General features: G+C 32.1%; 2 protein-coding genes across 17 annotated transcripts in view; one reads left to right on the forward strand and one right to left on the reverse strand.

Annotated features, from left to right (window-relative positions):
- Positions 1–3,000: 3,000 nt before the first annotated feature.
- LOC119840516 (extensin-like) lies at positions 3,001–17,772 on the forward strand. Of its 12 annotated transcripts, XM_038367163.1 has the most exons (11): positions 3,002–3,146; positions 3,371–3,469; positions 5,783–5,923; positions 11,028–11,131; positions 11,270–11,434; positions 14,369–14,430; positions 14,977–15,342; positions 15,709–15,904; positions 16,404–16,522; positions 16,916–17,010; positions 17,627–17,766. In XM_038367163.1, exons 3-10 carry the CDS (start codon positions 5,802–5,804, stop codon positions 16,961–16,963), a joined length of 1,182 nt encoding a protein of 393 aa, XP_038223091.1. In that variant the 5' UTR covers positions 3,002–3,146; positions 3,371–3,469; positions 5,783–5,801; the 3' UTR covers positions 16,964–17,010; positions 17,627–17,766. The 12 variants fall into 12 exon arrangements, with proteins under 12 accessions (XP_038223098.1, XP_038223091.1, XP_038223092.1 ...); XM_038367164.1 differs by lacking the exon at positions 17,627–17,766 and having other exon boundaries at positions 16,916–17,011; XM_038367160.1 differs by lacking the exon at positions 16,916–17,010 and having other exon boundaries at positions 3,003–3,146; positions 17,627–17,772.
- Positions 17,773–19,860: 2,088 nt separating this feature from the next.
- Positions 19,861–26,669, reverse strand: part of LOC119840514 (probable E3 ubiquitin-protein ligase HERC4) — a 17,958-nt gene continuing 11,149 nt past the window's right edge. For all 5 annotated transcript variants that reach the window (XM_038367156.1, XM_038367157.1, XM_038367158.1 and 2 more), the window contains 11 exons: positions 26,327–26,506; positions 26,062–26,196; positions 25,563–25,724; positions 25,065–25,241; positions 24,364–24,630; positions 23,660–23,837; positions 23,014–23,192; positions 22,587–22,778; positions 22,071–22,213; positions 21,431–21,539; positions 19,861–20,619 (listed from right to left, as the gene is read on the reverse strand). In XM_038367156.1, coding sequence (XP_038223084.1) covers positions 20,467–20,619; positions 21,431–21,539; positions 22,071–22,213; positions 22,587–22,778; positions 23,014–23,192; positions 23,660–23,837; positions 24,364–24,630; positions 25,065–25,241; positions 25,563–25,724; positions 26,062–26,196; positions 26,327–26,506 — 1,875 coding nt within the window. In that variant the 3' untranslated portion in view covers positions 19,861–20,466. The remainder of the gene's footprint in view (positions 20,620–21,430; positions 21,540–22,070; positions 22,214–22,586; positions 22,779–23,013; positions 23,193–23,659; positions 23,838–24,363; positions 24,631–25,064; positions 25,242–25,562; positions 25,725–26,061; positions 26,197–26,326; positions 26,507–26,669) is intronic.

Below are 26,669 nucleotides of genomic sequence, written 5' to 3' on the forward strand. Positions count from 1 at the left end.
CATCATCATCATCACACATTTTATTTTTTATTTATAAATATTGACATAATTTTATTGAAAGAAATCGTTTCGGTGGAGTAGTTTATTTGGGCTAAACTTTTAACTATTTTGATAGGCAACCCTCAAATGTTATTCCCGACTAATTGGCAAAATGTGATGGTATAATGAAGCATTAATGTGTTGTAACTATCAATATAAACATTAAAATCATGTTCAATGTTCAAATATTATATTTAGTTACTTTTAAGAGAACAAGTTACGTCTCCAAGAAGTTTGTCCTTGTCAATGTGTCAAAACCATGAATGACCCTTATGTTTTACGAAATGAAAACTTTAACAGTGCCCTTTTTACGCTTGTGTAAAACAAGTTTCAAGATATTCATTTAAAACGACTACAGCTGTAATAAATAATCTTTGTTTTAGTTTATTTATGAAAAATTAATGATTTGATACACGGCATGGGTGTTATTGAGAACAATTGCTGAAGCTATTTTTGCGGCGGCGGACAAAGTTCGATTGCCATCAAACACAATTTTAGAAAATCTGCTATTATGTGTAGGTATTTTTATAACCACACCTAGCATATTTATGGTATATAATACTGGATAGGTAATCATCTTTATTTACAAAAATCATAATAATTGGTCATACTTTTAAGGTCGTCTGATTATGTTTATCTTCTTAGCTCTTGTTTTTTTTTTGTTCATTTTCTCAATCTCGTAGGTATAATAGAAGGTTAAAGTTATTCTTACTAATTCTCAAAATTTAATCTTGCGACAAATGTGAATAATAATTGATTAACAGATTTGTATTGATGACATTGTTAAATTGACCAGTTAAAATCAGACCTTTCCAATGAAACTATTAATTCATTCGAAAATTATCGATCATTATTTTCCATGGTAATCAAAAAATATCTTACGTGAGGTAAGTATATTGACTAGGTTGGTTGCCATGAATATTCTTTCCTGAATAAGTGTACTCACTTCAGTTACTTACATTTAAAAGTTTGAAAAAGTATTATAGATTTGTTATTTATCACGTAAAATTCAAATCCTAGACAGATTTTATAAAAGAAAATTAAGTTTTGACCGTGTAAAAGCGTGTAAGCGTGAGCCATCTGGTTGACTGTACGATATCACTATGTGATAAGGCATCTGACAAGTTGCAATCTTTCTATTTTGGTATATAGTTATATTAGCTGCGCCACGCGGTTTCATCTGCGTAAGTCTGCATCCAGTAGGAATATCGGTAAAAAGCCTATATGTTATTCCAGTTGTCGAGCTGTCTACGTACCAAATTTCAGTAGTTTTTGCATGAAAGAGCAACAATAGCACCCACATCCTTAGAAACTTTCGGCATTTATAATATTAGTAGGATGGTTCATATGTAGGTACAATTGTATTAAAGTGTTAAATAAATATATTAATAAAGCATAATACTTTAGACCTGCCCGCAACTCATACAAAGGATATTCCCATGGAAATGGTTCCCCGCCGTATGAAGTATCATATTATATCAATCTCTAGCCTCTCAATTATCACCAGAGACGAGGAATAAAAATCACAAAATAGCTCCGATGCGACATGAAAGCAAAACAAAAACAAACACTCACAACAAACACTCTTTTTATTTTTTTCATTTTAGTAAGGAATTTATTATTATTCAACTGTTTGACGATTACACAAATCTTGCTCAAAATGTGTGAACAAATTTCTGAATAACTGCAGCGTGCATTGAGAGCTGCGAGCTGCTATCAGACCTTGAAATTGTTAACACAGGTTTACTATAAACATACTGATACACTCGCCCAAACACCTAAAATAAAAGACTATAAATTTCATTTGATTGCTTGGGATTATTTTGAGACATATTTAATATAATATTGGTAGTAATTGGGTAGGTACAAGCCAATGAATTTAATAACTTTATACAATTGAGTAATGTTTTGTTCATCAGAAAATTTACAATACTCTCTCTAATACAAGGCAGTTCTTATTACAGATATATGCAATTATTATTATAGAACAAACATTAACAAAAATTATATTCTTATCTATATAGTAGGTATGTTTTGTTTTAAGGCTAGGCTGTGAATTATGCAAGATACTTTAAAAAATAAGATAATACTCTCCATATTATAGCAACAAGGTCCCAATATAATATACCATCTATGCACCAAAATATATATAAATCACACAATAGTACATTGACTGTGAGATATTTTTATGAAATTAACATTTGCCTAGCTATGACATTTATTTAGTACAATAAGTTAACAAATAAATTGTTCATGTTCGTGTATTCACTGCTTTACATGAAAATCTGTTACAGGGACAGTATGTACGCGGCGCACCTGTTCGCGTGAGTTTTTAGCTAAAAATAACATTACAATTCATATTCACCATTCTTTCCAAAATTGTAAACAACATTCTTTTGTCTTCCATTTGCAAAGTAAATTACATTTGCGATTTCATCATACAAGTAAAATTAATTCAATATAAAAATAGGTAAATCTCACCTCGACGCGTACTTGAAAGGTCACCAACTTACCTGGCGGAAGGTACCATTTCAGATTCTAAAATGGGACAATATTACATAAATTGCCTACCAAACACAAAAATAATCATGACAATCTGTTGAAAATACACGGAGTTATCGATTAATAAAAAGAAAAACAAATCGAATCGAGTCGATTCGAAGGTCGGTTATTAAAAAGAATGTTTGAGTAGCGTAGAAATAATAAGTGAATTGTACGTTGTGAATATGAAAGCATTCAAATCCTCGAATAGAGCAAGCAAGTTTGCGATTCAAAACGTCGCAAAAATGGAGCAAAAATTTCCAGTGCTGGGGCGGAAATGGAACAGCGATCGGAGATCAATAACCTTAAAACGAACGTAACAGTTTATGGATTAAAAACTGAAATGAGAAAGAGTTTTTTTCTAATAAACTAGAATTTATACAGTAGGTTAAAAATAGACAAAGAATGTTTAATAAATTTCTTATTTATCTCGCGGTGGAAGCGCTAGTTCATTCGGAGACTGGAAGCCGTTGGTATAAGAGATCATCAGTCGCAGCTCATTACAGTCATTAGTGCACAACAGTTTAAGTTCAAGGACTGCTCTGTTAATCGTTTGTTTGTCTCAGGTAAGTTTGTGTTGAAAAATAATCACGTGACCATTCTAAATATATATGGGTATTTAAATAAAATTAAACTGAAGTCAAGAATAACTACCGTATAACCTTAACATTAATATCATAAATAATTAAATTAATTAGCAAAGATTACACAGAATCACGCAAAATCTCCGTGATAACTTTCAAGTGCAATGTAATGTGACTCAATAACAATTTTCACGATCATGAAACAGTTCAGGTGAGCTTGCGCACGCAGCGTGGGCGCGCCGCCCGCCGTCCTCAGTCAGAGACAGGCCCTGACGCCACTCGCACGAACCGCACCGCCGCATAAGGTACATACATACTCTAAAATGCTCACAGCTTCGCGTAACATTCGCACTAATAAACGCTTTAGACTTTCGTAAATGTTTTTTATTCGCTTGTCACCTGCCGTCCTCGCAAAACATGCCTAACTTCATGTAGTTATCCGTTATATAAATAGACATGTATTACTCCATGATACTGAAATAGCACGTCTCATTTTCGCTGACGTCTCCCTCATCCGTCTGAGAAAGATATTTTCATAATTCCAGTAATACGATTATACCATAAATTACAATGTGAATACATGTTAAAGTTATATAAAAAAAATAGCTGGTGTCAAATAAGTACACATACCTGTGTGAATACCAAATAGACAATCAATTAAAGTATTAACATACATAATTGCAATTCATATAATAATTAATTACAATGAAATAGATTTTAACAACAATAATACATCACACATATTGTTATAAGTAAATATGAAGATATTACGTGTGAACATAACTGTTTTCTTAATATAAAAGTATAATTAATTATCTTAGCATATTAATCAATATTTAGATTTTATGACAGTGTTTTTTTAACCGGGATGACGGAGACAGTAACCTTGTGATCAAATTTACTTTAAGTATACCTTGAAACGCTGAATAATTCCTGATATTTATACGATGATAACACATTCTGGTGTTTTCAGATTCATGTATAATCAGTGACAATTTTAATCATTAGTTCATACTTCATAATCATTAATGATGCCATAAATATTGCCTATAAATGCGAATTGTGGAAAAGTGATAAAGCAAAAAATACCAAAAAAAAAGAAAATACTTATATGTGAAAAGCGTCGCATAACAGAAAAACTAGCGTGTTCATGACATTAGCGTTAACGTTATTTTGCGATTGTTTTAATAACATTCATTTTTTAAATTTTTCTGATAGCAGTTTTTCTAGAAAAATTGTTTGAGATATCCGTATTTCATCACTAGACGCTTTCTTTAAATAGAGCGTGTATCTTTGTGCGGTATTACGTACCTATATTTTACTTCTCAGTATCACCTACGCATCCGTTTTATTTATTATGAACAAAAATTTTAGGCGATAACAAACAATTTCGTTCATTCGTTGTTCCAAAATTAGTTAACAGTACAACCATTTTAAATTAACACGAAGAGTTTTTTTATAAAAGCATATGTAGATATCTTTTACAACACAAACATTGTCATTGTAATTAGTTTATTTTAAAATAACGGTTTGTTTTACTAATCTTGTGTTACATTGTTAATTTTAGATGCGAAATGCCTTCCGCGTCTATTTTACAATTAAATTCCGAAGAACACAAATAAATCTGCGGCTAAATTGTTCACACTCGGCTGAAACAGCAGACAGTTTGTTTATATGCAAGACGATTAACAAACCACCTGAATAACTGAATTATCAGCCTTCAGCACATGTACATCTATTACTAACCTGCTCGCCCAAACATACAGGGCAACCCTTGTTACTTTGGAAATGTAATTAATAATTTAAGACGCCTTTCATTTATAAATTTAAAGTGGAATAGCTCCAAAATTTACTAATTATCTCACATTCACATCACATCTCCTACGTAACAAAAATATAACAGTAATAAATAAAATGCGCCTCCCTGAAATATGTATTAGGTACAATTACATGGTTAGGCTCTTTACGCGTTAGATATTGAAAAGTTTTTCACAAAGCTAGCTGTCGCATAAACATTATTCGGAAAACATATTATGGCCGTCGTGGTTGGTGACAGGTATAATAAAATCGCAATACGCCGACGAGTTTTGCCCGTAACCCGGGGCACGAATCTTGCACAGCTGTAATAAAATTACCTCATAAGGAGGATACAAAATTGAGACTCCAATTTCTCTTGGAGAGGTGACTGAGATTTTGACAATCAAACAGGCGTTATGGGCAATAAGGAAAATATTTCGTAAACGTTTAATTGGATAGATTACAATATCACTCCCATTGGAATGGTAGTAGTTCGTGTCTTCGTATACCGCATATAATAATTGATACAGATAAAATACTTTTGTATCGTGAATATTCGCAGCTCCTTAATGTAATGTTACTAGATCGTACGACAATTTTAATAGACAACATTTGATCTTCATTTTAGTGTTATAATATAACTATTTTATAATAAATAAAATACCTTAGGTACAGCACATTTGCATGCAATTTAAATGACAGGGTAACAAATTGTCGATAATTTATATTCATCAATATATTCCTGTAGTATGTAGTTTTTTACTCTTTGTAAAAATTTAATTTGATATTCATTATCATTTATAATTTATAAACAATTTCAGCGCAACGAACGACTTCAAAATGGCCACAGGTCCAAAAATAGTACATAAGCAGTTCAACTCTCCTATTGGGCTCTACTCGCAGCAGAACATCCAGGAGACCCTCAACAAGCACCTTCAGAATCTCGACAATGGCACTGTTGGGTGCGTTCTTATTAATAACATCAAGTTCATATAACAAACCAAAGATAATTATTAAATTTAATAATTAAATATATTATTAAGACACACAGTAACATGTAAGTTACAGTGTGTCTTAATAATATAATATAACAACCACACTATTAAAAAAAAAAGATCTTTTTCAATATTTCAAAACTAACTAAATCTAGATTTATAAACATTTGTTTAATTGAATTTGGTATTAAAATAAATAGTAAGCTATAAAATGTCGTTTACACGATAGTATTAGCGCTCATTGAATACTTAGCTATCAATCGATGAAATAGCGAACGTTGCCAATACGGATGAATCATTCTACTTCGCTTTGTTTTCATCGACTCGTCACTGTCAATCTTAAAATAAATGAATAATTGTGTCATTCGAATAATTTAGAAGCCTAATATTGTGTTGCAAATAAGATTAATATGTAGTAAATATATCAATTTAAGTTTATTAAGAAAACATATACTTTTTATGTCTATGAAACAATCTTCGGGTCAGTCGGTTATATAGTGAGTTTTGGCAAAAATGTAATAAAACATAGTTCAATAATATATGTATTACTATATAGTATTACTTTGTTTTACGGAAATTATAGTCCGAAATTCCGTCCGGCACACTCACCTAAAGTTTATATATTTGTAGAGGATTGCAGAATTGGCTAAATTTTGAAAAATAAAGCGTAAATACTACCAAAATAATATATGTACGTATATGATGATTTTTTTTATGGCAGAGCAAGCAAAGGAGCACGTGGCCACCTGATGTTAAGTGGTCACCACCGCCCAAAAACACTTGTAACAGTAGAGGTGTTACAAGTGCTTTGCCGAACTTTTAGTGACATGTACCCTTTTTTCCTGAAGGCCCCAATGTGGTAATTGTTTGATGATATTTGGAAAAAAATATTATTCTTTCTTTGAGAAAAGTTAAACTATTATACTAATTATTTACAAAGATGAAAATAGCTTTCCTAAGTTACAAAGGGCAAAATATTATCGATACATATATAAACAAAAAAGGTACATTTGACAGAATCACATGAACTAAAAGTAGTGATGTGATAAATAATTTCGTTATAGTAGGGGAGCCCGAGATGCTAAATGTGTATTTACTCGAGCGTTTCAGAAACCTATTGGAATTCGCAGATTATACGATAGCAAGAAAAAAAGTCCTATAGTGTTTTCAATTTTAGCGGTGGAAAAAGGTTTTTGATATTTTTTTTTTTTGTAAAAGAAAAACGGGGCTGTGGAAATACTCAAGCACGTGAGATTTTGATATTTTAAATGCATTGGCATATCACTGAAATAAAATATAACTTATTCTTACGATTTATGTGGTAATTTCGTGGCTACAAATAAAAGGTAAAATATAAAAATATATGACTCGAGCGCGTCAGATAAAGATATTACGGGTTATTTACAACATAAAAAATCCATATTTCGCTAATCTGACAATTTGAGCGTAACCTTAAAGAATTATCGATATTTTTAAATTTTCTGCGGCTCCTGCGAGCGCACCCACCAGTATTACCTGCTCATACTTTCTGGAGGTACTTAGTAATAGGTAAGGTACGTTCCCTTATAATAATCTGACGCGCTCGAGTAAATCCCAAAATCCCCTCTTGGGCTCCCCTACATGTATGACATGTTATTAGTAGAATTCATTTTTTTTTTGACGATTGATTGACTGACGATGATGTATGATGATGTGTTTAAAAAAAATAACAATAAGCGGAAATGGTGAAATAAATTTAGCTAAGGTACGTACTGATAATAATAATTTATAATCTTAAGAATAAAGAATTACTTAAACAATGAGTATTATACATATATTATGTCTTGCATAAAAATTACAAATGTTAAAGATAAAATTAAAAAATCTAAACAAAAGTAAATCCACACATTCATCCCCTTCATGTTCAGAAAATCTAGGCATATACATATATTAACCGAAGACGTATTCTTTTCTACATCGTCTTTAAACTTTTTTCCATAAAATAATTGTAATGGCCATTGACCTTTCTACACTTCCCACTGACATTTACGCAGTTATGTAGCAGTGCGCCAACGATTCATTCCACGTTACCTATGCATCAAAGTATACCAAAATAAATTAACGCAGCTTGCTTTCTACATGTTCCGTCTGTTTAGAATTTAGCCGACATAATGATCCCGGACTTATTTAGGTTACGTATAAACGGGATAAATGTTATATTTTCAAATTTACACTCAAATCACGTTTCACAGTAATGCGGCACGAAAATAATAATTGTTATTTTTTGTACAATTTGTAAACATCCCAACGAAACGTGATGAATTAGAGAGCAAGATATAATAAAAGATTTTATTACTGAAGTACTTCTAAAATTTCTAAGACGTAAATTAAAATAGATTATTTTTATTAAATGATTCAAAAAAACAATTTCAAAAGTACATCGTTAAAGCTAACGTCAAAAGTTAACGTATCATATGAAAATTAATGCAATTTAAATTAGTAATAACCATGCCTAATATATGCGCTTATTACGTGGATTGTTAGTTATCAATTCACATACCTTACTTTTACCGGACATTTTCAGACCCAATTATGCGAATTATGCGTGCATGTAATAAACATACACTTATATCTTAAATCTCTTGTGTATTATAAAATCGCAAGTGAGAAGAAAAAACAAAGTATGTGGGATATGCGAGACTCGAATTGCCTTGGATGCAGTGTTGCAGTCGCGCCGGGGCAGTTAAGCGCAATGCGTGTGCGCAACTATAACGTAATGAAAAGTAAAACATTATATTTCGATATTTATTAAAAATTGTTCTCTTTGATAATTAAAAAAAAACACATTTCAATTCGTTAACGTTTTACAAAAGTAATTTATTGTCTCAGTGTTTACATAAATAACTTTCACGTGTGATCATTGTCGAAGCTAAATTTGGCAAAAATTCAGGAGAGTCATACAATCATCGACTGAAATATTTTTATTGCGTTACAAAACAATTATTTAGCGCAGCATTCGAGGCACAAACATGGCTTTAACCATTAATTGTGATGAGTAAGTTCTAATTGGGTTTGAGTTTGAGTTTTGTTAAATTTTGAACATGTTGAACATTACATTTCATCATTTTTAAATGTTGCTAAGAAATCATTAACAACCTTAAAAGAAGCAACATTTATTATTTACCATAGGTAGGCTAAAGGCTAATACAAAATATGTAATTTATAAGAATTTGTTCTGTTAGCAATTGAGCCTTCATTACTTTTGTCAACATTTTTATTTTATGCGGTATTTTCATGCATTCATGTATCAAAAAAGATATCTATTTACTTATCATTTTTATTCTTATTACGGCTTCATTTAAACGCTTTTTATAAAAATCATTTGAATGTAGAGCTTCCAAACAGGCATCGTAAAAAAACATTGCCTTCATAAATTTAGCACAAATTTTAAACACGTATCTTTCTTTAATAACCTAAAGTTATAGCAAAATGTTTCAGAATTCATATTTGTATACTACCGTGCTGACTAAGCACTTTGACTTTCACACGTATGTTTACTTCGTTATATCCCAGATAAACTCCAAAGTCCATAAAGTACCTACCGCTAAAGTAGCATCGTTTCTTATCACGACCTACTCGACATTGACACTCGATCGTGTAACCATATATGGGGATTCGAGGTAAACGTAAGATCGAGTTCCATAATATACTCGTATGCATGACCAATACACAATTTAAAGATCATGCACAAAAAATGCGAGTTTGCATTTGATCAAATAGAAATATCTACTCATGCTGTATAACTATGTATAATGATATATATATAAAGTACTTACTATTATACAAAAATTCAGCGAAATATCTATATATATTTATATTTTATTTTTCTTTAATATTACAACACAATTTGTTCAAATGACAAAATATAAAATTATGCAAGATGATCTAGATTTATATGAGAGAGCATCAAGTCTGCTAATTAAGCTACTATATCAAAGCAACACATCTCTTTGAAAGACATATTAAAGTATCTCTACGCGATTCGTGAGGTCTTTGTTTGTTTATTTCACTATAAATAAAACTTTTCCTTTTAAAAGTTATATTAGCCTGTAGCATGACAAAAAGAAGATAATAATTAGGAAATTCGCAGTCTTCGTCCATACAAAACCAAGTGATATCTATACCGTGAATGTCTATATATTGTTGTTAGTTTTAAAGTATAATACGAGTACCTTAGTGCATTATAATTTGAAAGAAAGAAAAGCATTTATTTTGACACAGACATACACACACACAACAGATCATTATAGACAACAACAGCATACAATAAATCAAAAAAAGAAGAAAAAAACAAATATTGACGGCTAGACTAAAAAAAAAAATTTTCTTTTACGATCTCATAAAGGGATTACTTTTAAATAAAAAGAAGAAAACAAATCCCAGCTTGGTGGTTATCATATCATCATTTTATCCACTTTAGACAATTATCATGAAACAATAGCTTTCTTAACTTTTTATTATACATATAGATACAGGCATTATAAATTAAGATGCTTAACGTTTAACGTACCTACAAATCAAAATAACATCTTTAATATTCAGAATTTCCATACAGTTGCCTAAAATTAAAATTAACGGTTACATTTATAGTTAACTCTGGTACTTCTATAAACTTTTGAAGGCATTGTCTGTGTATTAGTATATGTTTAATTTATTGGCTATTAAAAGGTTTTGTCTATAGTCTCCCCTCAATGATCGACACAATTCGCAAGTGAAACACAATCAGAACGAAGTTAGCTCTTACGCTTTGTCACAATTTCTTGCGCCCGTTTCTCACGATGAGTTTCCTATATCACTTAAATAAAGTTTATGTTTTTGCGATTGACTTTCTGAACACCAATGGAAATTGATTCATTGGGTAAACGGAGAAAGTTAGCTAAGGGAAAACAGCGATAATTAAATTTCTAAGCTTATTATCTACTTTTAATTGAATTATGGTGTACAATATTTTGTAACTGCGACATTGTATCACGTTAGTCACATTTCTGTTTATTCTCCATATCGATAAAACTAACTTTACTAATTTTTTCAGCATCGACTTCCACAATCCCACAACAGAAAAGCCAGCAAATCTTGCCAATTCAGCTGTACTCCGTATGTTGGAAGAGGAGGAACGAAACAGAAAAGGTTACCCCAGTAAGTATAGACTTCTTTTAAATATCACCGACTTGTAGAATTTATAAATTTAATTGTGATGGAAGGTTGGAATGTATAAGAGGACTTTAAAATTGTCGTTACTGGCATGTTAACGCTCCTAATACATTGCTTTGCCAGAACTTGACCCAACCCAAGTTCAGGCGATTTTGCAGAACTTGGAACGCGTGAAGCATCGTTTTGACAACTTCTGGCCACCGCGAAGTAAGAAACCAACTCGTAGTTGGGATGGTCAACTCAACTCCACTTCCTATATTTACACTGAATTTATGAAGGCTACCAAAGGTACCCTTGGTAGTGATGAACTAGTTTCCATGCTCAGTTAAAAGGTCATAAGCATCGCATAATTGTTACTATAAATACACCATATTCGAAATGAGCAACTTAAATATGCCTGCATATAATCCGCATTAGGCCGTCTGTTCAATAAACGTAGGTACAATAATAACGTCACATTAGATTATTTTTCATGCTATCATTTCATTTAAATGACTAATATATCACATTTTTTTATTGTATAAACCTACTAAGATTCTACGATGTTGCATGGTGTTGTTAAACATCAATTAAGTGTAAAGGTAATCTATAAGTAATTTCCAAAAAATGTAAAGAGATTAAGTACAAGATAAATTACGTATTTGAATGTGGTTTAAGGCTTCATTTTGTTATTCATTGAAAAAAAATCTATTGGCGAAAAGATCAAAGATACCTTAGCATTCACATTTTGAAATTAAATCCGGGTTATTATAATACACTTATAAATAATAATCAGCAATCAGATAGAAACAAAAAATTCAAGAAGCATATTGGATATTTACCGTAGAAGAAATTTTATAAGTAAAGATTTTAGCTTATATTAAATTCGAACGTAAGTAGGTACCAATATACCGAAAAAAACACGGCTTAGTGAGACACATTCCTATGAGGTGGTAAAAGCATCTTATACTTACAATCTACATTCCTGTTTGACAATTTCTGAATGTAGATGAATAGCATTTCAGTGGGAGGGTACTTAGGAAATAACAAATATTTAATTTGAGGTACTAACGTCCCTTATCATATTTTATAAATCTATAAATTTGTTGTTTGCGTCTGCGGAGGTGCGCCAGGTGTATGTTTTGTATTTTAAATTAAATAATGACCCTGAACAACGACTAAAGAATAATAAAAAAGTTTTGCTTGACGCAAACAGTAACTATTTCGGGTGACTCGGAGTCCACATTCGCGGGCACTTCATGAATCAACATCTAATATTAAACACAGGGAAAGATGCATGCGCCGAATGACTATCTCGACTTGGATTGGGGAACATTGAACACTTATATCACACCTATTTGCTCACACATCGAAAATGTTTTCATCAATATCAATTGATATCGAAATTGTAGTCGAATTGTTCGATTCAAGCACACCAGTGGGTAAAATATAATATTCATTACTTTAGTACCTTAATACGCACTACCTAACCTAATATAACGTAACAATAAGAAACTTGAAGCTTCCTTAGTGAAACATATTAAAGAGATTCGCGATAAAGTGAATAGATTTACACTTCATGAATATTTTAAATTGAATTGTACGTGAGATAATAATATATGACCTAAAACTTATATAGGATGATGACAAATCGGAAAAAAGTCGTCAATATCTCATTGTTATAGCGTTGTAGCGGTCATATAGATGAATCAGTGTTGATTTGTTGCCAATGTATAAACAGAACAGCTAGACACGCTGACTCTATTCATGATTGTGAAATATTAAAATGCAGTGTTGGTAAGAAATAGAATAAATCAATAAAATGCTGTGAATTGAGAACTTTCTTCGTTTTAACTCACACTTTACTTATTAATCACCGAACGTCAACGTTAGCTATTTAATTTATCATCCATAATTAATTTTCAAAAGAAGGGAACTTTCTTTCTTTATCTAGTAAGACCGTTAATGTTTCTACGGTCGGTCGTTACAACCTATTATCAGATAACAGGAAGAAATTATTATTAGAAGATTACTGCGACGTCGATGTTATAATAATTTATTATTTATTAGCTTTTATATTTATTAACTTTATATGACTAGTACGTATTATATAGAAAAGCTGTCATCAAAGAATATAATAATTAACGATTGTGTGTAGCGTAAACGTCCTGATCTAAATTAACAAGCACTGTTAGATGCACGTATTTGTTAAATATGCGAGTTATAATCGACTATCAAAGCTACAAAAAACGTGCTGCGTAAGTAGTGAAATCAGTTACAATTATTAATGTGTTTAAAACACCTTGTTGCTATTTCGAATCCAGCATGTGTTTGAAGTCAAGGTTTAAAGAGTTATTCGATAAAACAGGAATGATAGACAGAGATAGCTACGTACCTTTATATTTGTATCTTAAAATAATATGCACAAGTCAATAGTCATTCACGCACCTACACACCTGGCAATCGAGCCAAGTAGTCGAATAGTCCTTACCAGATCGTGGCAGGAACAACTTGCGCTATACTACAATCCACATATTTTTATTATATTCGTGAGTTTCATGCACCACTATACAATTTACACTACATCCAAATTTTCTTTTTTAATTTTTATATTTTTAAGCCTCCACAAAATTTTAAATTATATTTTTAAAAAGGTAATTTAATAAACATTATTTAAATTGTTTAATTATAATCTTGACTCCTAATTTTTTACCTAAAAGTTTTTATTCTAATTAACTTTAAACAATTCGTATCAGATGCACATAAGGTTACCTACAAGAGCCTTTTGTCAAACGATTTTTTTATATCTAACTAGGTAGGATCAAAGACAATTATAATACTACGTCTTCAAAACAATTCTGACTTTACAATTTAATTCAAAAAGAATCTTCGAAGTATGAAAACATAGGTAGGTATTTAAAAAAACACCTATTAGCTTGCACTTGATTCAAATAGATTTAACGTGTATACGTTACGATCGTAGGTGAAAAGAAAACGTGTTGATGTAGAAAGAATATCAAAGCAAAACTTGTAGATATTGAATTTTACAATTTTTAATCTGGAAAGTAATTCTAGTTTTAATTTGCTGGCATAATGCCAGTATAACAGTGGCCAGGCTTATTTACAGCGGAATGTGTCATAATAATTGTCGCAAAGTGTTGAATACTGAACCTTGTGGTCTGAAATAGTTTGTGGCGATAAGATCTGTGAGATAAGTATCATATAAAAGTAAATTTGTTGCAGACCAGAAAAAAGTAGTGTGGCCGCCAGCCCCCGAAACGAACGGATATCACCAGGCGCAACAGGTAACTTACGCTTCTTTACAAGACTATTGTAAATATATTTTAATTTAGACTGCACATAGGAACGCTCATATAATACGCTTGGTAGAAACGCTTGAAAATCATTATGCTTGGTTATACTGCATATATTAACTGAAAAATATAATGAATAAGATTTTGTTTATTACACATTCCTAGAACTCCGACACGTTTGTATTTATAAGATTAGTTTCTTTATAAACGTTAACTCGTATTTGATATGTTTTAGAAATATAAATTTCCATTTCTTCAATGCTTAGATACGAACGCTTTTATACGGTTTTGACGCAAAAATCAACTACGAATAAAACATTAAAAATCATTTTAGAACTCACAATCTTACTATGAAAATATAGTATATTGTAATTAGTAAGTATATTGTTTATAGTAGCCCAAACAAAAGCCCAAAGTCCAGTTGCTTCGGTAATCGATCTACCTACGGGAATCTTAAATCACTGATTCTGAATACAATGTAATCAACGAATATTTAAGCTTACAACGTAGACAGTCCTTTTTTGTTACTTTTCTCAGCAGCAGAGCCCAGCGTTCTACAACAACGCGCAGCACTCTCCGTCCCAGCCGCAATATTCGCCACAGTCCTCTGTCCAACCAGCACAACCTTCATACCAAGCGCCTTACAAAGCCCAACAAAACCAACCACAGTCCCAGTCCTACTCAAACGAAGCGCCGCAACCCCAATCGGGTTTCTGTGAGGGCCGCCGTCAGGAAACTACAGGGTTAAGCAAATTAATCCCAGTGGGGCCAGGTGTAACCACTGCTCCCTTATCTCCTACATATCGCCAGGTCCCTATAACAGGTCCGTTGTCCCCGTCTGCACAACCCTACCGCCAGCAGCAAAGCCGTTGGGCGCCCGTACCAGCTCCTATCTCACCTCAGGTAGTAATCACGCGCACTAACGAAAGCTTTTGGTATCACTTACTCAATATACCTACTTAGGACTAGTCTGTAGCCACAACTTGTTTTTTATAAATAATGTATTTTCATTCATCATTCAGATATCAATAAGAACTTCTGACGCCTCTTTCTGCCATTTTAGGCAACTAACATCCATCCAACCGTACATTTATCGCAATCATGATCTTTGTAAATATTGTAGAAAGAAAATAACAATGGAATCATTTGATTCGTTTAACCTTTACGTGTGAATATTTTATTGTTATAAAATAGATTTATAAGTCGCACTATATCTTATACATGTACTTAGGGGTCTTAAGTATAACTAATTTTCTATAATTTCCACAGCCAACCAACCAGAAGCCTCAGTTCTCACCACAGTCGCAATACTCACCGCAACCGCAATACTCGGAGCCGGCGTACCAACCTCCTCAGAAGCACTTCGAGCCCCCGCCGGCGACCATCACTCTTCGCCCCCAGCCACCCATTCATCAGTCACCATCGCCGGTGTTCGCTAGTCAACCCGCCGCAGCGTCTTTCCAAGGTACTTTTGATTCACATAAAAAGTGAAGGTCGCAGCAATATATTGAATCTACCTGCCAGTTACCTACATTGTTTTGTTCAATACATTGCATAACAGAGCTTATAAACGTAAAAATGTACGCTATGTAAATCATCATTAAAAGCTATAATGACTATTGTGAATTCACATTTACTATAAGTAATAATGTGCTAACATTGGTAAAGACATACATTTTTAAAGGTTTAAAAACCTCATAATAAGCTGTAAAAGTGATAGAACTTACAACACAGTGTGCAGGTTTATTGTTTTAAAAGTGTTATTTTTATGTCTCTTCGCTGCTTAAGACAATACAAGACAACATATAAAACCTTTTATAATGCATCGAAAAATTGTCGGAAGAGTACGACCATCATAATGAACAGTATTTTACCTGCGATATTCGTATAGAAAACTATTGAACAAAATAAAAATCGTTAAATGCAAAGTGACTGCATTTTATTTATCTTACGTATTTTTTCAGGAGGCGTTAACATGAGAGGCGATACTAAATGGCCCCCCCAATCCGTGAAGGAAGCAGTGGCGGCCGAGAACGAGGCCCGAAGGCAGTTGGCTAAAGGCCCTGCCTGCAGACCTCGCAAGGTATGTTCACATTGTTATGCGCTAAAAATGAACATCATATATTCGCTCAATTTGGTTGATGATAAATTTCATCTTCATCTTAAAATTGTAGTCTCATTAACATTAAATTTTAAAATGTGCTGCATGTGGTTATCCCCAGATTTATGACATAATATATGCTTCGATCAACAATGCCAACATTTATGCAACTAGCTTAATCCTATTGTTTACTTACTATATTATTACATTTATGAATAGGCAGATATTATTACAACACACCTACCTCAGACATTCCGTGCACACCACAAAATTTTTATATTTAAATTGTACCAATTGTAAATTATTGATATTCCAAACAAGTGCAACAGCCTATTGGAGACTCCGCAAACCTGACTCGACCGTTGTCTGTTTTAGCTGCGGCAATATTCCCTTGCCGAATTGCTTGCCATGAACGAGGTGTAGACGCCTATTCTGTACGCTCGGTACATGCCGGATTTTAATGACCGTTTGTAAGTGATCCTGTGGATAGTGTAGTGTAGTATAAATAATAATAACTAGCTAAAAGCTATCCACAAATGATGAGTAGTTCGTAGTCGAGATCACCTAACGCGTTAAGACCAGCCTACGCATTATTTTACGATCATTGGAACACGTAATTGACTAAAAAGCTAAAAATACTAGTCTCATGTTCTTATTTCTATCCTTATCGCTTAGCATCTTTAAATGTGCATGAAGTAAACAGCGTATCATTCATAGTTAAGTAGTTATTGAGGTTATATCATGAATTAATCAACAAGCATTTTTTAGTACAATTTGAAAAATTACATATTTATAAACTCGTGAGGCGAAATACGTATCTATGATGGTCCGCATTGCAAATCTCCTAAGTTTATTTTAAAGACACATAGCAATATTAAATAATGCTACATCCTCATTACCTGTATTCTGATAGACGTAAATCTGTCGCAAGAAAATATCGAAAGAGTTGAAATCCGGCAGGAAAAGCATTATGAAGTTTTTATTCCAGAATATTGTATGTTCTACGATTCTTTCACCAAACACCGTGACACACAAACACTTTCATTAATCGTTAGTTTGCCACTTAACAATAAACTGTAATTTCAGGTACAAAAGGATTATAGTTCCTTCTTCTCGCAGCATGCCCTGAACCACAGCTACACCAGCTACCGCGTGCCGCCCGGCACCCAGCACTACGAAGATCACTCGGGCCGATCGTCTTATTAACTAAATTATAGATTTACGTTTTCATGAGAGTCGTTAAGGCTATGAGGAATACCTAAGCCTCGCGGATTTTAGAAACATCTCATATTAATCATGCCTCATCTGTCTTTGTTAAGACTACATCAGTCGCTTGAACATACTATCATAAGAATACCGCACTGATCGGAGCTCGAGTACTTGTGTGGACTTTACGAATTATTAAAGTCCATGGGCATGTACCGAATATTTTTCATTATATTCAGTACATAATTTAAGAAATAATTTATTTTTACGTATATCATTAATTATAGTTAAGTTTATTCTCACCTGAAATAAACATTGTTGTTCAATGATTACATTTTCATATATTGTGTCTACTTGAATACGAATATTATATTTTTGTGTCGATGTGCGGCTTTAAAGTTACGATTGTTTTATATTGCTTCTAATGCTTTTAACAGTAAATTCCAACTGAATATTGAATGCAAGTACAATAATAAACCAAAAAATATCACATTATAAAATAAATAAAGAACATCTACTATTGGCTAAGCTTAAGTGTACGTACCTAGTCACGAATATTACGTCAATTTATTTTGTATATAAAACTATTGATTTTGTATTTCATTATTGATTTTTTTTTGTAATGAAATAAAAAATAAAACACACAAACTTGTATTTAATACTCCTAACTCACCATTTACAGCTTTTAGTTGAGATGATAGAGAGTGAGAAAAGAATAAATAAAGAGAAAATTTAATGTGAACAAAAAGCATAGGAAAAGATGAAGATACAAATATCTGATATAAAAAGTAATAAAAATACATTTATAATTATAAAAATAATATATTATGATACACTTGTGTTCAAACCACACCTTAACAACAGCTATACTGAGGTGCATATATAAATGCTTCGAAAGTACTAAAGCGAACTAGCCAAGCTATAACAGTCGCCACTTATGTACATTATGTACAAAGTAATAAATAATAAAATAATTTTACCAAAGTGAGATATATTGTCTCAGTTTATTAAAATATATCACAGCAATTACCAGCAATACGTAATTTATTTCTGTACATTATTTGTCTAAATTTTCAAACTTTTGGCGACTTCATGAAAAATTATGTTATGCTTATTCTAGATCCGCACTAACAACATTCATTTAGCAAAGTTTTATATACGCAAGCATTTTGAAGTGTTCGTTTGCAGTAAAGTCTATTTTAGCTTATTATATACTTTCATCACGTGAAAATATCATAGACTGAGTATAGTGGTGGTAGTGATTCAATTACATAACAAGTGTACCTTACACAACCGACGACTCAAATAAAAATCGAAGTTCAAAAGTGGAGCGCGAAAAACGATTTTCAGTTAATGTTTAATTAGTGCGAAGCTAGCATAATAACCTTAAAACTTTCCCAAAAACTAAGTAAGATAACAATGTTAATTATACAACAAACCTGTCATAAACCGTGGAGTGTTTAAAATCGAATGTTACGTGAAGGCGCGACCCTAGAACACATTTGTATAATTAATTAAGGTCACGGGTATTGATTATAAAATCTAATTGAAAACATGAATAAATATTTCACTTTAAAAACCTGGAATTTTAAAGCTATTTTTAATTATATGATATATGATCAGTCTATTTAATTAAATAATAATTATTTTTCTTCGATATAAAACACATGGTGGAAATTTTGATGTGATTTTATTGTTGACAATATTTTATAACATATACAATAGATCTCAAATTGTAATGCATTTTTCTGTTAATTTATTTTTTATGTATATTCGTCAAGTGATAAAACGATTCTTAATCATTAGGTGTAAAACAATAATTGTTAACAAGAAGAAAATTAATGTATTGTACCTCGTCCATATCAAAAGTTTCATTAACGATCCTTATTATCCTTATTTTTATCAGTAACAATAATTTTAAAACGCATTTTTTATCACACGACTTTACTGATTACTCAACCATGTCTATGAAATAATGATGTCTTGTCATGACAGTGTTCAAAACGCCAAGTAAAATTACCTACTTATTATTTAACCGCATTTTAAAAGTTTTTGCAACAAAACAAGTCCTAAGCATTATTTTCATATTACGGCCAGATAACAACTCAAACATTGGTTTTGTAATGTTATTTAAAGATGTGACGTAATAAATTTATTAGCAGTATGAATAGCACCTGTTCCGGTCCATTATAGAACGACAATGACTGAATTGTAGAGTGACACAATAAAATATTCGTTCTATAAGCTGAATTATTAATGACCAACGAAAGCAATAATTAGATGATGCATAAATCTTTCTGAACACGAGTATTTATTTGAGTTCATGTCATATCATGTTTATTGTTCTAGGTTGAACCATTAAGATGGAAGCACAACACCTGTGCAAAATTGTATATCAATTTTGGCATGTGGTCGAATTAAACGGTATTTTTAATAGTACTGTGGTCTATACTATGCTTAATTTCGATATGATATTAATGCAGTGAGTGGGCCATTCTAAATTCAATTCGTAAATGCCAAATAGTGTGTATTATTTGTAATTCAATTGTGACCTAGTGTCCCGAAACAATGCAGTCATCAAACTGTGTAAAATGAAATCTGAAAACAGTTTTATGCTCTCACGCAACCTCAGGTGATTTACATACCAACATATCACATGCAAGTAACAACATCATAATAAACACATAATAATTTGTGTGACGTATATATATAATTTTATGTTAGACGAGTGAAAATCCTTGTGTTTGTTGTATGGCCTGGAGGAGATAATATTTGAGACGTTCTTTCGTCTTGTACCGAGGCAGGTCCAGCAGGTTGAAGCAAGTGTGCGCAACGGGGAAGAAACGATCGTCGGCCACTGCTTGAATTCTTATCTGCAATTAAAATGTAGCATTATGAAATTTCATATTACAATATCATATACGTTGTGCATTTATAGTCCTGTACGTAAAAAAAATTATACATGAATAAGATTTTGTTCCTGTTTACCAACAAATTCGAATCTTCTTTTAAATATACGAAAAAAAGTCTCAATAAACAGTGATCCTCAGTTAAAAGTTAACATTGAGGTAACGGGTAATATATATAAACTCAAACATGTAACGGTCATAGTTAAATTATATACAAAGTACCAAAACATTGCAGAAGATGACACCCTAAAATTAATCCAGACATATTCTATAAATAAGGTAACAACGAATTGTTATTTTGCTTATCGCAATAACACAATCTAGTCGCGCTAACGAGGTATTTAAGTGCGCATAATTTATAATTGACGTCACATCTAAATTGTGATAATAAAGATAATGTTTGCAGAACTATTCATAGCAAGTTAGATACCTAAAATTCTAAGAAGAAAAACAATCGAATACTCAATGAAACTCTCCAATCTGAGAGTACAAAATTCAATTAAAAAAAATATATATATAAAACCTATAACTATAGTCCTACGAATCCTACTTCCTACTAAAATGCGAAAGTTTGTGAGGATGTGTGTGTGTTTGTTACTCTTTTTCGAAAAATCTACTAAACCGATTGCATGAAATTTGGTTAGCTGGACAACTGGAATAACACATAGGTAACTTTTTATCCTGATATGCCAACGGGATACAGACTTACACGGGTGAAACCGCGGGGCGTAGCCAGTTAACCTATAAAGCAAAATAAATAAAAAAACCAACTCACTTTTATATCTCTCATGCCCTGAATGGGCACGCGGTCACTTCCCGTTAAGAAGAGTAAGAACTTTTTCTTATCTTCAATAGATAGCTCGTGAAAGACCTCCCAAAACCATCTGCAAAATTTTTCTTATATAATCAATGTATATGAAATATTTGATAAAAACTTTATTAAGATTATGTCACACTTAAATGATAACATAATGTATTTGCTATTATCGTCATAGACAAAGGTTATATTTGCAGTCAGGTAGCGTGACAAAAATAATAATATTCAATCATAAGAAAAACACACAACCCTATCACCTGTTATCTTGTATATATATATATGGAGTGTGATCTCTAGAGCTGTAGAATTTAGTATATTATTTTTTTATTCATTTTTTTAAAAGGTACGTTACAGGTAAATATACAATCAATAGTTCCATTTACAAATATATACGCCAATTACAAGGTACATAAAAACTAAAAACTATTCAATAAAGTGTGAGCAAAATTAACAAAAACAAGCCATGAAAAAAAGACATCAATAGTTTTATGATAAGAAAAGGAAAAAACGCAAACTTATCTTCTCTTACAAGCATTTATTTATAAAAGTAAAAAATAGTGTAACTACATAAGGCATATGAACATTATCCCGAACATACCTAACTTGTTGATCAGTCGCTGTGTAGCCGTTCTTATACTCGCAGTTACTCTCAAACATATCCCAGTCGTACTCCTCATTACCAATAACCACCGACATTAGCTCGTGGGACCTAAATAATTTTATTATTCTACCACCGCACACCTAGAAACGAACATTTATATCAAAAAATCCGATAGTTTGGCAAAATGACTTATAAAGAATACTTATTGATAATTTACATTGAAATTATCAATAAGTTTTATTTATATATTAATATTAGTTGTGAATTATAATTTAATAGTTGCACGCCCCGGCTCCACCTGGGCAGTCATTTATCGTAATTGAAATAATATAAACTATCCTATCATTTAAGTTGGATCAAACTGCACATGGTGTGAAAATTTGTTAAAAGTCGGTTTAGAAATTTACGAGTTCAGCGCGGAGAATAATGTGACACGTAATTTATGTATAAGATGAACGTTATATTCGTGGAATATCAAACCATCGTTTCAGTAAAGACTGAAAAAATACTCACTTTCTGGAAACCCTGATTAAATGCTTTAAATTGATTGTCTACAGATTTATTGAGCAAAAAGTCAACGTAGAGATCGACGTACTCCGCCTTGTTCTCGTGAGTCACGGGCAAATTTTCACCGTTTTCTTTGAGTGGGTGAACTTGAATTTGGTCGAACACCACAGTGTTGACCGCAAAGCATAGGCTGAACACCTGCAATCAGGAGAAATACATTAAGAAATGTCCATATGTATGGTAAAGGGGACAAAACATACATGCAATATAATACAATGCAAAATATAAATCGTGACTAACACTGATTCAAAAAAGAAAAAAAATTGTTACCAATTGTAAGACATATTCAGATAAACTAGTTGTTTAATATACAACATATAAGTGGCACACAAAATAAATAATACCTATTCAAAATGAAACAAATAGTACTCACGTCTTCCACATCCTCATCCGGGTAGTCTAACAGGTGTTTCAAGCTATTGGCTAAAGTTGGATACAAATCGGACAAATCGTCTAACATTACAGATTCACCCAACAACTTTTTATACAACACGAGAGGGAACGGCACGTAGATTATAATCGAGTTATAAATCGCTAGGCCGAATATTGCACCTGGAAACATAAAAAATTCGCAATAAGTCATATTAAAAATTCATATGATTTCAGTATAAGTAAAATGGATATCTATGTTAAGTTATTGTGCTTAGATACAGAAACTTAAGAGAATAAATAAGATTTTTTTTATGTCATAGCGAGCATGTGGACTAGTCTAGTGGTTCGCCTGAAGGTAAGCGAGCATCATCGCGCCTGAACATTTGGATAGGTAGGATCGCTGTGAATGCGATTTTAAAGGATAAAGAAAGGATTGACGAATGGAATAAAGGAATTGATTGGATAGGTAAGAAAAAGGATCACCACTCACTGAATGAAACACAGTAACATGCTTTTTTTACACCTATCTTCTGTGGGGGTGTAGTACAACGGTGAATGTTTTTTAATTTTTACCTATAACCGGTCTGCAATATTGGAATTTTGAATAACACTAATTTACAAATCCAATAAACGATGTGGATACTCACCAATTAGATAATACATAACGTCATCTTCAAACGGATTATTTGAGAACCAAATCATATAGGTTTCCTCCGACTGTTTGAACATTCCATACACAGGATCGAATATTTCTTTGAGTAATAACAAAAAGAACTCTTTTTTCACACCGCCAGCGTCTTCTGCCTCCTCGCCCACGAATTCTACCTAAAACATAGACTGTACTATAGATTTTTCAAGATATAAGAAAAACCGACACAAACTTTACTAAATGCATTTAAATACAAACAAATAGTTAAGAATAATCTTAATTTACCAAAATTTACACTTAATTAACCAAAAGTCCATGTATTGGACCTACAAAAGGAGTATTAATATTGCTTAGACACTTTTCCATACTATGGCACGTGTTCTTACTATATGTACATTATAATATATGAACCAATTAGAATCCAACAAGGAACAATAGGTAAGTTTGTTCCTATAATAAAACAAAAAATGTATTCTAAATGTAAATATAAATGTACATAGTAAAAAACAAAGTCGCTTTTTCTTTTTTTTTTTTTTTTTTTAGGTTTCTGTCCCTATGTCCTATGTATACGGTTTTGATGGAGTTTTTTTTAATAGACAGAGTGATTCAAGAGGAAGGTTTATATGTATAATAACATATATTTAACTACTCTGAATAAACGGGCGAAAATTTGTTCCACATAAAATAACGAACAACACTTACTCTAAGCGGTTTCTTCAACTGTGAACTGTCATGGTTGCTAATTTGTAACATCGTATCACGAACAATATGGTTCCTCGATACCGACAGATTGAGAAATTGATCCCTCTGGTACGGATACGTTGGGTCCATGAACAGCCGGGTGAACATCTGCGTGGCCGCTCGCGTGATGGCCATTTGCATTTGCAACTGCTGGTCTATCTTCAGAAGCAGCGACTTGCACTGGACGTCGAAGAGGAACGCGTAGTTGCAGAGGTGAGGTTGTGACGACTGGAAGATAAAAATATGATGAATATATTGAATATCAAACATTTCGTTTTATTTAAAAAAAGACAACTAAAATGTACAATTTATAAAGCATTTTTTTTAACTTTCTAACTCTCAGAACTAGATTCCATTTAGATGGGATCACACAGGAGGAATCACCTTTAAAATAAAAATAAAATATCCACAAAATCGGTTCAGGCAATTGAAAGTTTTGGGGTAAAGAAACCAAAAAAATTACAGTCAAGTTGAAGAACCCTTTAATTTTTTGAAGCCATTTGAAAATAAAACAAACTAACTGTGGTACACCATTGATGTACAATACAGGAGATTAATTTAATTCTATGCAATTTAAAACATTCATTAAGTAAGATTTATAGTATATGACATAGAGTATATTACTTTCTATGTTACAGTATACTACGTAATAATATACTTACATCTTGATCAGAGAGCCAGTTAATATAATCCGTCGCTATATCCACATATGAGCACAAGTCTTCTACATAGAAACATTCAGCTGGTATTTTCGGTTTCTTAGGATTTGTGAAATTTATCTTATTTAATGTGGATAGAGTATTTAATATTTGAACAATGCTGTGTGTGAAGTATATTTTCTAAAAATAAAAAGTTATAACCAAAACATAAACGGCACATTTAAAAAGATTTTCATTTAAACCATACAGACATTAAATCAAATTTTTTAAATACTAAATAAAATATACATTTTTAATTGATAAAAAAAAATCATCATGAGACGAGATTTTAAATTGCATCTTGGTTTTTATTTTGGTATTTTGAATGGACTCGAGGAATTCAAAGTCATGTAACCTTTCTCTCTCTCTCTCCCTCTCTCTTTATTTGTTGCTATTTCATATTTTTTCTAAACATTTTCCAAGATGTAAAACAAAAAGCGAACTATGAAATCATGTACTGACCTTATTAGCTCTCACCGCTGGTTGCATAAGCTCATAAACAATGACACTTTTAAATATGTCCACTAACATTTCAAAGTACTCTCCAGACTGTGCCTCCCACCACAGGTGCACTATACGTTGCGGGTGAACTAAAAGCTTATTAAATGCTTCCGCGAATGGTCCCTGGTTAATTTTAACATGGTATTAGTATGATGCTATGTGACAATTTTAGAATGTTTTTTTTTAATTTTCTGATGTGAAATGTCCCTTTGGCATTAAATTAAACAGTTTAAACAGAATGAGACATAAAAAAATTAAAACAATAATGAATAAAAACTAAAAAAACTATAACAACTATTGTTAAAACAATAAAATGGCAAAAACGTTTTTTTAATTTGCCTATGCGTAAAACCACGAAATAAGCCTCGTTGGTTGAAACGCGGCTGCGGCCAACGCTATTTTTAACTCGAAAATACAAATATTAAACACATACGAAAAAAACAAAAATATTTTTTTTTACCTGTAATTCAGGATGCCTTCGCGGATTTCTCATTTCATGATACAAAGGCAATACGAGAAACAGTCTCAATGCTTCTGCGTCAGGAGGGGACGTTTTAACTTTCTTTATTATGTTTTCCGTTAGGTGACTAAATATCTGGAAGAAAGTTATTCATATTGGTAAATTTTTTAAACTTCCATCCAATAAATAGATTTAGAGCTTATTGAATTAGAATAAATAATAAAATAAAGTCTTTCTCTCTCTTTATTAACAGATATATACTTACAAGTTCCTTAATAGACGTATTTTCTAAGCGACTAATAATATTAAAAGCCTCTTGAGCCCTTGCAAGATCAACACCAGGCACTTTAGTGTTACAACCGAAGTGTGCACTGTTTTGCATCAAGAATGAGCCGTTTATACACGCTAACGAACCGAACACAGTTTCCAAGTACGCCATGAGATCCTATAACAAATGGAAAAATAATCAATAGTACCTGCATGACCGAGCTTTGCTCGGTTTAACTTCGTGAAGTTTAGTATTATTATTGGCCAATAGATGTCAGGAAGAGTCGCTAAGTTTAAGTCGATAAAACACGAATATGACATTTTCTAAAAAAGATTCCTAG

Source organism: Zerene cesonia, chromosome 6, assembly GCF_012273895.1.
Source record: "Zerene cesonia ecotype Mississippi chromosome 6, Zerene_cesonia_1.1, whole genome shotgun sequence".
Lineage (NCBI taxonomy): Eukaryota > Metazoa > Arthropoda > Insecta > Lepidoptera > Pieridae > Zerene > Zerene cesonia.